Consider the following 14079-nt stretch of genomic DNA (forward strand, 5'->3'; position numbering starts at 1 on the left):
TTGATTCATGGTTGTAAATTCTTTTTAATACACGCATGTATAGGTTTGACAGTGTTATGCATCTGAGATTATATATCCAATATTTATGTTCATACTTCATAAATGTATAATGCAATATTTTCTTCATCATTACAAAACATGATAATGATATCTTAACTGATAACATGTTATTTATTTTGTTGGTTTGAAGGACAAAAGATACTGCTTTGTTTCACAACCATACCCATGAGGGTTGGTTGGTTGAGTACTTCTCTTAGACTGTTGCTTAAGAGAGGTACTGTGAGTCACAGTACTTTATGCATAATTTTTCATTTGTCAGATCTCAATGTCAAAATTTTTTCATTTTTCGTGCTTCTTTCCTTGAGTCTGAAACATTAGTTCAGGTATGAAGTATTCATCTGTAGAGTTTGCCTTAAGTTGATCTTCGTAATCCGACATTGGTCCTCATTCATATATCTTGATCCTTAGTTGTGATTAGCTGTGGAAAAATTCAATATAACAAATATTCTTTGTTATGTGTATTTTGGAGTGCAAAAAATGTATAATAAAATGTGATAGCATGTGCATAATAGATTTTAATGCTAAGATTTAGCTGTGGCTTAAAAACATTTACTAGAGCTCTAAGATTCCAAGAGTTGAATTGTAGGCTCCAATAGAAATAAACTTGACAAGAAGCGAAGACATGTTGATCCATGCTTAAGTCAAGTAGTGAGTTCCTTTAAAATGCTAGAATGCATTATGGCTCCAAAATGTGTTCACAAAGGGCAGAATAGGAAATTCGTGCCGTGACTCTGTGAGTTCAGGAACAACAGTTATTTATGTTTTATAATTTTTGTGCGCACATCATAATTTATACATTTCTTGCATGAATTGATTTGTGATGTAAGAAATCTTAGTTTCGACACTCCGTAAATCTGAGGATGTTTGCTTCTCAATGCAGGGACTTAGATTTTTGTCTTGTTAGCTGATGTTACTAGATAAATGGATGAATTCCCAATGGGAAACTTAGTTGAATCATAGGTAACTTACTCTACATGTAGAAAATTATAATTAATATATTTTTTGGCTAAATAAAGATTAATATAGAAATTATGCTCTCAGATTAAGAATGAAGTTCTTAATGGTGCTTCATTGGTTCATAATAAATAAAAATGTTATGTAATTACATTGTTTTATGTAAAAATGGTTCATATGGAACTTCACTAGATAATAATTGTTGGTATGTAGAACTTGATTTTTTTTATTTGTTTTGCAACATTATTATGTACTAAAAACTCATTATGTGTACTTGCACTGTATTCATTCATGATGAACAAGTTCTTGTTATATTGTTGGATAATAAATTTTCAGTTATACTCAGATGATTATAATGATAAACATGAAAACAGATTGTAAATATAGAGGCATTATATTAATTATTATATGTTAAAAGTCTCAGTAGTGCTCAGCTCTGTTGTTGTGGGTTCGTCCCTTGTTGAGCGCCAGTATGACAATAAAAATATTACAATGTCATAACAACATTTGAAAATGGTTAGGCTAAATTCAAAGTTCCACATTTGTGCAATATTTATAATAAGTTAGTCATAACAGTTATTTTTGACTGGCAATATGAAAAACAAATATCTTCAATCATGTGTGTTCTTTCAGACAACAAAGATATGATATATTCAAATTTATAATTAAATTTATTCAAATTGTGTACATTTGCATTGGCTTTAAGGTTTATACACAAAGGTCAACTCTTTAAAATTGTTCAATGTTCAATGTGATGTCATACTTGGTATTTTGTATCAACATTCAAAAAATGGTAATTGTGATCAATAGATAAGTATATTGTAATATACATAGTAAAATAGCTATAACAGAGCAAATATGTACATTTACAACACAAACATTCAAGCTGTTAAGCACTTAGGGACAAAAATATAAAACAAAAACAATTGAAGATTGCACATACTAAAAAATCTGGCTTGAACTAGTGGCTCTGATACGAGTTGTCTGTGACTTGGTGAAGGGCTCAAGATGGAAAAAAGATAAGTACAAATTTAGCATGATGGAATGGGGATATATTTGTACAATAATTGTTGCTTTTAAAGCATTAAACTTGGCAATGTGATAATAACTTGGATGCTTAAGTTATATAGAAGCCTTTTATGACTTGAATGAACTTTGATCATGATATAATCTGATAAAGATTCGAAAGTTGTGGAATGACACTGATATGTATAATAGATGCCATGTTGAATTGGAAGCAGTGAATAAGTATCTGTTTTCATCTTCCTTAAGGGGCTGGCTTGTGAATGTTACAGTTCCTCAAATGAGTGCTTGGAGGAAGGTCGCATAGAGTGACACTTATATGTTCTACGTTTGGAGGTGATTTGAGAAGATGATGAATTTCGAAAACTGAAGCTCAGAATTGTAGATACAAAGACTTGCTTTATCCTGAAAGGAGATAACAAAGATATATATATATATATATTTTCTTATGTATAGCATTGATATCTTATAAATATTCTTGTAAACAAAGGCATAATTTGATGCTATTGTAATTTTGGTTGTTTCTAGTTTTTTCTTTCATTTTTATCACTATAATAATTATAAAGTTATCAGTATATGTAAACTTAAATTTTCTTTCCAATATAGCACCATAGCTACTACCTATTGTGCTGATACTGAGTTTGAATTAAACTGACTTACATTGTTAAATAATCTGATATAGCCTGCATTCGTATCTTATTCTGACATACTTAAACATATCCAAAATTACTGAAATCATAAACAAAGTAGCTACTATATAAAGATAGTGTTCCAAATATTTGAATGAAAAATACTTAACATATATTGTTTGTTTACTTATAGAATGAAATATGATATGAAAATATTATTTTATGGAAACAATGCAAATTCACTACAGTGTCAAAATTCAATGAATAGTAAAGAAAGCAGAGGAGATCTGTCACCAGACTCAGAAGATGAACATGAAATATACTCCTCTTCGCAATTAGTTACCACATTTGGCATCTGGTTTACAGACGAGCTACATTTAAGGTCACTGCCGCCACTGGTACACACAACTTGGACTATATCACGAACACACTTCACAATCATCACTAACACAAACTCTTGACATCAAGTGTATCTAAATTATTTCCGTCTATCATGGAGAAATTTGATTTGATTGATTGATTTGGTGTTTTAAGTCCACTTTATGCACAGTAAGACTAATCGGGACTGGACCTACAGTTTAAAGTGGGATACGAACCACTATGTGCCTCCACCAGGTATCGAACCCGGGACCCCTTGATTACAAGGCGACGACGCTACCACTGCGCCATCGGGGAGGCCTCGTGGAGAAATTTGAAATGGAAACTGTATTTACAGGCATCAAGATTTTCTCTAAGGCACCTTCTGACTTTTTGAAAATGCACCCGTCCTTTTTTTATTATTTCTTTGCCTTTTCGAATCCAGATTCAAATTTACGAATTTTTTCCCATTCTCTAGATATTCCTATAATCGTGATTCTACACACTCGAAAGCACTAATGTGTCAAACAAGAATGACTTGAAATTTGTTGACACTTCGGCATGTTTCTAAAATCGAGCAAAATCTGGAAGGCAATAAAAATAAAGTACTCATATCTCCAGATCTTTACTTCTATTTCATCTGCGGGGCCAATATGCCGACCCAAGGTCCTTTGACCTGCACACTGCCTGTCTTGAGAGGCCTGTTTCTGAAACCTATTTTTGGAAATGGATGAAGTTTGTAAACTTTGACGTCAGAGGGAGGGAAGGCAGCAGAAGAAAACACAGTACACCCCTGATTAAAAAGTGAAATAACCTTGTGTAGTTTTTGTTGTATTTGTGTGTTCCTTACGATTTATTTTTGTAGGATTCTTATTTCATCTAAGTTTGAGACATAAATACTGTCATCAAGTACAGTAAAATGCAATATTAAAAACCTGATATTATTTTCCAAGTTTCCTTCCGACAAGGAGTTTCGAAAAAATATTGATAAGACAAATTTGACGTGGCAAATTCTAAACTTGCTGTTCATTGTTTTACAAGCGCTATTTACAATCTGAAGTGCTTGGAAGGTCACCAAATAAGTGACAAAAGATTGACGCCAATCCTGTGTTGCGAATTGCTTGCCTAAAAAATTGGGAAATTATGATAGGGTGGCGTGCGGGAGTGGGAGATTTTGAATCACGTACAAGCTCATTGTTATATTTGGCAATGCTGTGAGACCATGAGAATGTTCCGTAGACAATACCATTTCAGTTGCTATGGAGCAGTGGTCAGGGGAGCAGCGTGCTGTCATGGTGAAAGCATATTTTGGAAGGCGTATCATGTCCAGGAAGGGTGATATGAACTGGCCTGTAAGATCGACAGATCTGTCAGTGTGTGATTTCTTTTTATGGGGATATTTAAAGGATCGTGTGTTTACTACTCATCCTCATACACTGGATGAACTAAAGGCTGCGATATGTGAAGATATTCGGTCTATAACTGCGGACGTACTGCAGAAAGTTATGAGAATGCAGGAATGTTACCTCAGGGAGGGATGACATTTAGAGGACGGTATTTTCAAAAAGTACCTTTTTTATGTCCAGAATTATGTAACAACTGTGCATTACGGCATTATCAAAATCTCCCACTCCCGCGCAACACCCTATACATGCAGAATAGCTAAAGTGAAAACACAATGAAAATGAATTCTTGTAAACTGAGGTTTGCTTAAATACTGCAGTCACATTTCAGTGAATAAAAGTGACAGGTAAATTATTGATTATGCCAGCAATGGGACTGTTCTCAAACTATATTTATGCCTACTTTTCTTACTTTACATCATTGTTGTGCCTCTTTAGTTAAACGATGACTCATCGTCGATGAGCATGAATGACGGTATAGAATTGAAGAAGGGACACTCACAGAGGAACATCCAAGCCCACGTCAGTATTCGAGCGAGTGCATTTTTTGAGAATTAGATATTTGAATAGTAGGAATTAAAAAATGGGATGATATGAGTGAAGCAAGAGAATTGAACTTATCTTTAATCTCGAAATTCTTCACAGTAATGCTGCTGCTACAAACAGCTCCGTGGCACAAGAGCCGTCTTAGGGGCACAAGACTGCCAATCAGCTTTTCTTTTGGTGACCCGTGGTGAGTTACAACTATAATAATATATTTTCACTTGCTATTTATTAACAGATAATACCTCTGGAAAAATCTGATAAACAAACTCTAAATCAGGATATGGACAGTAATTTATGCTCAGAACCTCCATGGTGGCCATCTTGGATTTCCGACGCCATGTACCTTCTCTTGACACATTGTCCAGCAAAACACCTAGTATTATACTTATGATTGTATGCCTCAAAATGAAGGCATCCTCCATACACATGTCTTCCCTTCATTCAAAAACCCAATGAACCTATAAATGGTCATGACTTCTGAAGGAGATAAGGAGACATGGTTGATTTTCTTTGTTAATGTCTTCAGAGGCAGCCATCTTTGATGTATAATGTCTCACAGGCCATGCGCCACAATAGTAGGCATCAACAAAGTATCACAGACAGTATTTTTTTGCCTGTTATATGCCAGAATGTCAAGTAAAGTGTAAAATATTGCTTAGAATCCTTGCAGAAAAGGGTACAGAATTCTTTCACTGGATATGTCTCCATAACAGTGCAAGATATGAAAAAAAACTGTAAGAATATTTTTTGTTCTATTTTTAATTCTGAACGAAATGTGTGTCTATGCGAAATTGTCAAAAACCAATTTTAAAGAAGTTATGATCGATTTCTTTTGTTGGTGTGTGAAGCAGCGGCCATCTTGAATTTAAGGGTCCCTAGAAAACTTAGGCCCTGTATGCCAGGTGTCTACCCAAGATTTTTTCCTTTCTTTAGGGATGCCCTAACAGGATCAAAAGAGAAAACTCGTCCACCTCAAATGCGCTGACCGTGGATAGTTTATGACTGCATTTAAAAATAATCGAAGTGCTCTGTAGTTCTACTCAAAATTGCATTGGGATGTTCAAGAAAATTTGTTTCCTTCGTGCACAGAATTTAATTAGAGGCAGGTTGTGTGTGTAGTGTAGTGGTGAGTGATTGAACATATTTTTTGTGAATGTGCTGTGTTGTGCAGTGAACTAAAATGAGTGACATAATTATCGAACTATTGATCCATTTACTCGGCTTTCGGATGAAGATAAGCTTCGTGAAGATAGGTAGGCCTCAGCCATCCCAAAAGATTTGATTTGATTTGCTTTATTTTACTTCGCTTCTTGTGCCATGTTTGGGTAATTTTCAAAGATGGGGATGAGTGATGACATGATGAAATTGATGAATGGACATTCACAAATATCCATACCCAGACCAGGATTCGAACTTGGGACCCCTGGCGTCGTAGCGTGATGTGCTAACCACTCCACCACAGGGGCTGGCTCCATCCCAAAAGAAGAGTAGAATGGAGTTCCTATTCAAATGAAGAATTCAAGGTAAGAAGTTCATTATATATTTTATTCTTGCATCTAGGCCTACATAAATATTTCACAATATGATCCTCTGTTTTTTTATAATTGAGCATGGATCCTTTTTACGGGTTTTCTTTTAATGATACAGAGTATATTTTTATAATTATTGTGAGGTGTGTATTTTTAATCACAGTCACTTCACTTCAGAATCTCCAAAAATAAACAAAAAAGTGTCCTCCTAGGTCATTGAAAATAAAACAAATATTAGCAAGCCAAGAACATTTCCTTTGGGCATGCCAGAAATTACAGAAAGCCATTGAGCACACATTCCAGATTGCATAACATGTTGTTGCTGTTTTTTTCTAATAATCCTGCATTAGCTTTAGAATGTTTGAAGTGATATTAAATCTATTAGCTATAGATCGACCACAAGGAAAAAAAAGTTGGGACGAGAAGTCCCCGTGCAGATTTCCCTTCTTCCCTCCACCTCGGGCCATAAGGAAGCATGGTCCACTCTCCCCCTCCCCTACTCGCGGGGGTACAGTGCACAGGAGTCGCGGGTCCGTGCAGGTTGTTTTGCTCGTGGTTACACTATAATTATGACCAATGATGGTAGAATATTTTGGGAATTATGATTGGAAGAGAAGCATAATGAAACAATTTTAAGTAGCCAGACACACAAATGAACCCTTAGTGTGTTTATTTCTATATGGTATTGGTATTTTGTTATGACAGAGAGTTGAGGATATCTATTTCTAAATATTGCATTTCCTGTATGTAGATTGCTGATCCCTGGTTCTGTTTTAAAGGTAACCATAAAAGTTGTATTGTACATGCAATAATTCTTGTTTTGAGTACATTTTACTTCCTGGGAGCATAAAAGTTAGTCAGCAATTAAATCCATAAATTCTGGTTTATGACCAGAAAAACTATTGTTTCATTAAACTATTGTGCCCATTTTTGGTGTCTTTTTGTTCTTTCGGGATGTGGATTAAAGACTGCTAATACATCTATTGTCGACCAGATTCTTCGATCATTGCCCTCCGAGTGACATAAGTAGGAAATTATTTCTAGTAATGATGGATAGATTTGTACTTGTTCCACTGACAGCAGCAGTCAGGCACGTAGCCAGGGGGAGGGCTAAGAGGACTGGAGCCCCCCTCCCAAATCCATCAAATATCTAGTTTAAATAGTGTATAGTGGTAATTAATTTTGCTTAGCAGGATTAAATATTAGATCGAAAAAAAGTTGTGTATAATAGAGGAACAAGGTTATATTATATGTTATATGGTGGATTGAGTAGCAAGGTCTCTCCATTTATATAATAATAAAAATAACAATAAATGTGGATTAAAATTGGTTTATTTTAATGACTTATAATAGTTATTATTGTAAAATGACAATTATAGCCCGTGCTGATTAGGGATGAGCCCCCCCCCCCCACATATAAAATCCTGGCAGCAGTGTTGTTTTGTTCGAAATTGAGGGCTTGCTGATGTAGAGAGCCTCGACATTCAAATATGAGTTTTGGATGAGTTGATGCAGGGTGTTGGGTCTGAGAGCTTGACTCTGCTTTCAGATAAGGAACTGATGACAGTTCTTGATTCTAATCAGCACAATGGAGAATTTGACTGCAGTTTGCTCATCTAGAGGTACTGGAGTTTGCATGTTCTCTCTCTTTCTTTTGTGCATTGTCCTTTCTTCATGACTTATAAATTGGATTGAATTGTTGCTGATTGTATTGTCGTTGAACTCTGAAAGAGTTTGGGAGGCAGTATGATTTTTTAAAAAAACTTCTATTTTGTGTTTTACATTTATTTAACAAGTAAAAAAAAGAAATAAAATTATGTCAACAGCGCTTGCATAACAATAGTTTTGTGAATATTTAAAAAAATATAATTATTCCCATTCCTTGTAGTTGTGCATAAGAACAATGCAACTATTCGTTAAGATACTGACCTCACAAACGATAGCAGAGCAAATATATGCATATATCAAACAGTTCTGTGCAAACACAGTGTCCTTATTACAAATGCAGCTTGAGCAAAATAGTTTTTACACTAAAAAACGATCCACCGATATCATTCCGTCGTGTTACTGGAGCTCTGTTCTTGATTGGGGACACCTTCTATGTGGGACAGAGATCTAAGAGCTTCTGCCCTTTGATGAGGAGACAAGTGATGAATGATTTCAACCACAGCATCAAGAGCAACCTCAGGACACCCCTGTAAATGTTAAGGCTTACAATTAGTATACTCATAATCCTTCTTCTTTCATTTTTCACACTCACAGTATATAAATTAACATACTTTCCATACTTGTTTGTTTTTAGTGCAATAAACAACTACTGGTATATGTATTCAGGATGGACCAATAGGGAATTTTTGTTGATACTGATAAAGTGCTGGTATACCAACTGATATTTTACCAATCCCTTTTAATTACAAATGCCAATTCACAAAATCAGCATACTGTATTTGTAAAAGAAACAATGTTTAGTTCATGAAGAAAGTTAACAAAAATGACAGAAATTAGCACAAAATAATAGTCTATTTATAGAAATATTGGAATAGTAATATTATCAGCAATTTCAGCAACAAACCAATATGATTATATCTACCATGATGATAGACTTATGATTTTTTTTTAATACTAATAAACTACTGATATAAAGTTTACTTAGACAATAACAGGTATTCTACCAATACAATATTCAAGGATCATTTCAAAAGTATGGGTGGTTATAAAAAATGGACAGGAAACGGTAGTCGGACTGTGCTTGAGTAACAGCTGCAGAGTCCATTGTGCATGTAGTAAACATACATTCATCACTTTGCCGTTCTTTGCTTTTGTGTTACTTACAGTGAGTAATTATGGCTGTGAGAAAAACAATCCTGCCAGTGTGTGTTATGGTCAGTCATTCAATTTCATGATGAAAAAAGTCTAATGCTGCTGAAATTAACCTCGAATTGTATGGGAGAAGGAAAAGAAAAATATGGCATGACACTATCAAAAGAAGAAATGTAGTGAGTGTTAAAATACACCATGTAACAAAAGTCTGGGAACACTTTAAAAAAATTATTGTAGCCAAACAAGTGGCATTACAAAGTGACAAAGTACATCATTTCAAAGAGTAAAGTTGTAAGTTTTTTTCTCATTGCATGTTACGTGTAGTTCCATATATCGTCGCTAGGTGGTGTCATAATTAAGATGGCGCTTTCTGGAGCTGAGAAGGCTTTCTGCATGCTAGAATTTGACAAAACAAAGAGTGCAAAGGATGTCCAACGAAAATTTAGGACGAAGTACGGAAAAGCAGCACCAACCAGAAAGGCAATATACAATTGACACGTAAAGTTTGTTGAAACTGGGTGATTGTGTGTCAAGAAGACAAGTGATCGGCCAGGTGCGAGTGAAAATGACATTGAGCGAGTGAGAGAAGCTTTCACAAGGAGTCCGAGAAAATCTATACGCATAGCTTCACGTGAGTTGGAAAAGTCAACAATGACTGTGTGGCATGTTTTGCGTAAACAATTAAACATGAAATCATACAGACTACAGTTAGTGCAAAAGTTATATCCTAAAGACAAAGATCAGCTCCAGAAAGTGCCATCTTGATTATGACACCACCTAGTGACGATATATGGAACTACAGGCTGTAATTTACATGCTTTTATAATTTTAAAGTATGAAGGTGAGAAGCAATGTGAACAATTAAGATGAGGAAGTTTGAGTTGGTGTTTTAAGTCCACTTTATGCACAGTAAGGCTAATCGAGACTGGACCTACGGTTTTAAAGTGCCATGTGCCAGAGTTTAAGTTTAAGTAAAATTGAATTCAATGTCCAGAGCAAAATTATGCATTAGTTTTAACAGATAAGAAACACTCACCAGTACTGATGACTTAACCTGCTGGATAATGGCATCTTTCTTCACACATTTTACATTTTCCGAAACAATAGATTGCGTGTTATTTGGATCCAGTTGATACGACAACCATGCTACAACTGCTTGATTGTCTTCCCACAAATAGCTCTGAAATATTAAGCTACATGTCATTACTTCACATTTATTACTTCTACACAACACAACAAAATAATTAAATGCAAAATATTGATACTACTATTCAGAAATGTACACACTCCACCTCTATGATACCTCTATGAAACTTAATTGTCAGTGTTACTATCAACAATATGGATGGTCCCTGTGTGACTCAGCATGGCAATTGCAGAGCTATGGAGGTAAAATATTCACGCTATTTCATTCTTCTTATCTTTTTTCATTACATATGTAAATATACAGACATACATGAAAAACTTGAGTAGGGAAAGGGGAGAATTACATATGTAACGTACCTCTGTAGTTCCTTTGTCCTCAACAAACCACCTCCTCAGCATCACCTCAATTTGTCCTTTGTCTAGAGTTGGTTCAATACTTAGCAGCTGCGATTTGACTTGGTCCTCCAGAAGTAGTCTTTTCAGGCGCCAGTAGAAGATCATCCTAGATTTCCTCCAAGGAACAATGTCCTGCAACGAACAAAAAAATAAAATAATAATGCACAGCGAAGAAACACCTTGTGGCAGCATGTTTATAGTGATGAAACAAATACAGTAGTGTCCAAAAGTTAAGCATGATGAAGACATGAGAAAATGTCTTATTGATGAAGTGTCAGAACTGCACAAAACATAGTGAAAATTAATCAAAAAAGTTACATGAATTAACAATTGTTTTTAGAGTGAAGACACAAAGTCCAAAAATAAGAAAATTGAAGATGGCTTCCTTAACAAGAAAAAGAGGTTTGTATGGGGCATGATTATCCCCAATAGCTACACAGCCTTGTAACGACGTAAAAGGTGGTTCAAGAGCTTTACGGGCAGCTGGTTCCACAAAGATCAGTGCAGAGTTCTGGAAATGTCTTTGGTGGAGGTTGGCAGGCTGCAACTCATCTCCTTAATGCACTACAGTATTTATTCCTGTAGACAGTCCATGCGGTGATTTCTATATCTTCAAGAAAGTCATCCAACAATTAAATCTGGGTCGACTGTGCCTCTGAAAAGTCGCACATGTTGTTGGAGTATCCTAGTCTCTGTACTTCTGAGCAGTAACAGTACCTCCAACAAAAAAGGTCCAGCTCCTTTCGCCCATTTAACGTGATGTCTGCCACACTAGGATTCCATCATCACCAACTGATCCCTTTCCACGATATTCCTGGGATTAAATTGTTATCGAGGTTCTCTCCAGATGAATGTGCGACTGGAATCATTTTGCACACTGAATTTGGACTGATCTGTGAAGAGCATGTTCCCCCATTCGTTCAGGGTCCAATTTTGATGGTGCTGGCTCCACTGTACATGTAGAGCTCTTGAACCACTGTTTACGTTGTTGCAAGGCTGTGTACGTTGGGGATGATCACGCACCTTACAAACCTCTTTTTTCTTGTTAAGGAAGCCATCTTCAATTTTCTTAGTTTTGGACTTTTTGTCTTCACACTAAAAACAATTGTTAATTCATGTAACGTTTTGATTAATTTTCACTATGTTTTGTGCAGTTCTGACACTTCATCAATAAGACATTTTCTCATATCTTCGTCATGCTTAACTTTTGGACACTACTGTATAAGGACCAATACGAAAATTTAACAGATACTGATAAAATTACATTTATCGGTCCTAATTGCCATATTACACAAGTATATCACTAACATATATTTCTGCAGAATTTTCATCATAGCAGCAGAAGCAATAGTAGTGAACTCCAGTCTTGAAAGTCAAAAAACAGTAGAGATGAGACTTGATGTGCAGACCACATATGACTCAATGAAAAATTGCTTCCTCAACCTGTTGTTATGCCATGAAGTTTTGTTTTCACTTTTTGTTTTAAGTCCACGTTAAATGGACCTACAGTTTGAAGTGGGATTCGAACTACTAAGTGTCTACACCAGGTATTGAACCCAGGGCCCCTTGATTCCAAGGTGATGTTATGCTATGGAGATCAGCTGATTTTGTAAAGTACAGGACTAACAATGCATTTTTTACAAAGATAAAACACACTGCAATCATCTAGTTATGTATGTTAATTAAGGAGGTGAATGAACAATTGCAACCCTTGCCATTTAACAATGGACCAGTAAAATATTGGTTATAGACATAGGCATAATTTTGTGAGTGCAAAAGGGGGGGGGGTACTTACCCCCTGAACATTTTCAGGTTTATTAAAATGTACCAGTAAAGAGTATTTTTGTTAACCTCCTGGGGCCTGAGAAGCAAAGTTACTATAATAAAGAATATTTTTTATGATTTCGCAAATGTAACAGTTATTTAGCTAAATATTTCTGGATGCTATTTTTATGGGATGTATCCCCTCATCACAAAGTTAAGACACAAGTTTGATTCTGTCCCCGAAGTTAGATCCCAAGTTATGGGCCATTGGCAAATTAAATTTTATATCAGCCCCTTATCAGAGTTACAAAAAATCTCAAACTGGTGGATTCCCATATTTTAGTTTCGTTGCTTTCACATGCAATTTTGTGCACTTTGTAAACTTACTTGAATTACACCCTTTTCTTGCATCCTTTCGGGTGTGTCATGGAGATCTGCAAAGTGAACTGCCACCTGGTGGTACATTGGTAGGAGATACTTCTCCTTCTCACTCAGGCGCTCCTCAAGGCCAGGCTTCTGCTCTTTTGGAATGTCAGGGTTGTTCAGCTGCTCCTTCAGGGACAGTATGTCAGGGTCCAGACGGTGCATGGTCTTCAGCAAGTCTTTCAGGCGGAATTTGATTTCTACAATACCTTCTGGCTCCAAAACACCACCTCTGAAATTAGAAGAAGAAAAACCTCTCACAGAACAAGAATAAATGCAGATTTATTACTACTTTGAACCATTACAGATACTCTTACTGATTCCTGCAGATACCAAAGTGTAAACATTGTGCACAATTGACATTTGTTCAGAATACTTATACGGGGATTATTAAAAACCATAATGGGTGCATCAGCCTTGATGCTATTTATCCTTTCTCCTAATACAGGGATATAACGCCATTAACAACAACACAATATAAGCCGCTGAATTAAATGAACAAATATTATGGAGGTGAACTTGTTATCAAGAATGCCAAAAAAATGCAAGAACATTTTACCTTGAGGTAAGCATTAATCATTGTCACATCAGGAAGGCTCATGAACAATTAAGAACTACTTGAAAGCAACAGTAGCATACTCCAGTTCAAAGGAAAGAGGAGAGTAGTGATGGGACTTGATGTGCCATGGGGATTAGTTTGGTAACAATACATTACAGAAAAACTAACCACTACACGACGACAAGGATTAACTGATGTCTTCCACTCTTACCTGCACTCAGGATCGGCATACATCTCCATGTGGCGCAGATTAATGGTAGGATCCAACACAGCCCAGGCTCCTCCTCTCAACTCTGCGTTGGGTGGAATGTATATGATGATGGGCTGGGTGTATTCTCGAAGGCCATCCACTATGTATGCACCAAACTTCACTATCTGCTCATACATGTCTGTGGAGATGAAACAAAGGTATTACCTTTTAGTAATATAAAGTTTACTAATATGGATAACTCTTACACTGCTGATTTGAT

General features: G+C 35.8%; 1 protein-coding gene across 3 annotated transcripts in view; it reads right to left on the reverse strand.

Annotated features, from left to right (window-relative positions):
• Nucleotides 1–6496: 6496 nt before the first annotated feature.
• Nucleotides 6497–14079, reverse strand: part of ACC (acetyl-CoA carboxylase) — a 151195-nt gene continuing 143612 nt past the window's right edge. For all 3 annotated transcript variants that reach the window (XM_083120824.1, XM_083120823.1, XM_083120826.1), the window contains 5 exons: nt 13821–13998; nt 13015–13282; nt 10825–10995; nt 10358–10501; nt 6497–8696 (listed from right to left, as the gene is read on the reverse strand). In XM_083120824.1, coding sequence (XP_082976950.1) covers nt 8553–8696; nt 10358–10501; nt 10825–10995; nt 13015–13282; nt 13821–13998 — 905 coding nt within the window. In that variant the 3' untranslated portion in view covers nt 6497–8552. The remainder of the gene's footprint in view (nt 8697–10357; nt 10502–10824; nt 10996–13014; nt 13283–13820; nt 13999–14079) is intronic.

The sequence above is a fragment of the Lepisma saccharinum genome, chromosome 4, assembly GCF_977018435.1.
Source record: "Lepisma saccharinum chromosome 4, izLepSacc3.1, whole genome shotgun sequence".
NCBI classification, from domain to species: Eukaryota; Metazoa; Arthropoda; class Insecta; order Zygentoma; family Lepismatidae; genus Lepisma; species Lepisma saccharinum.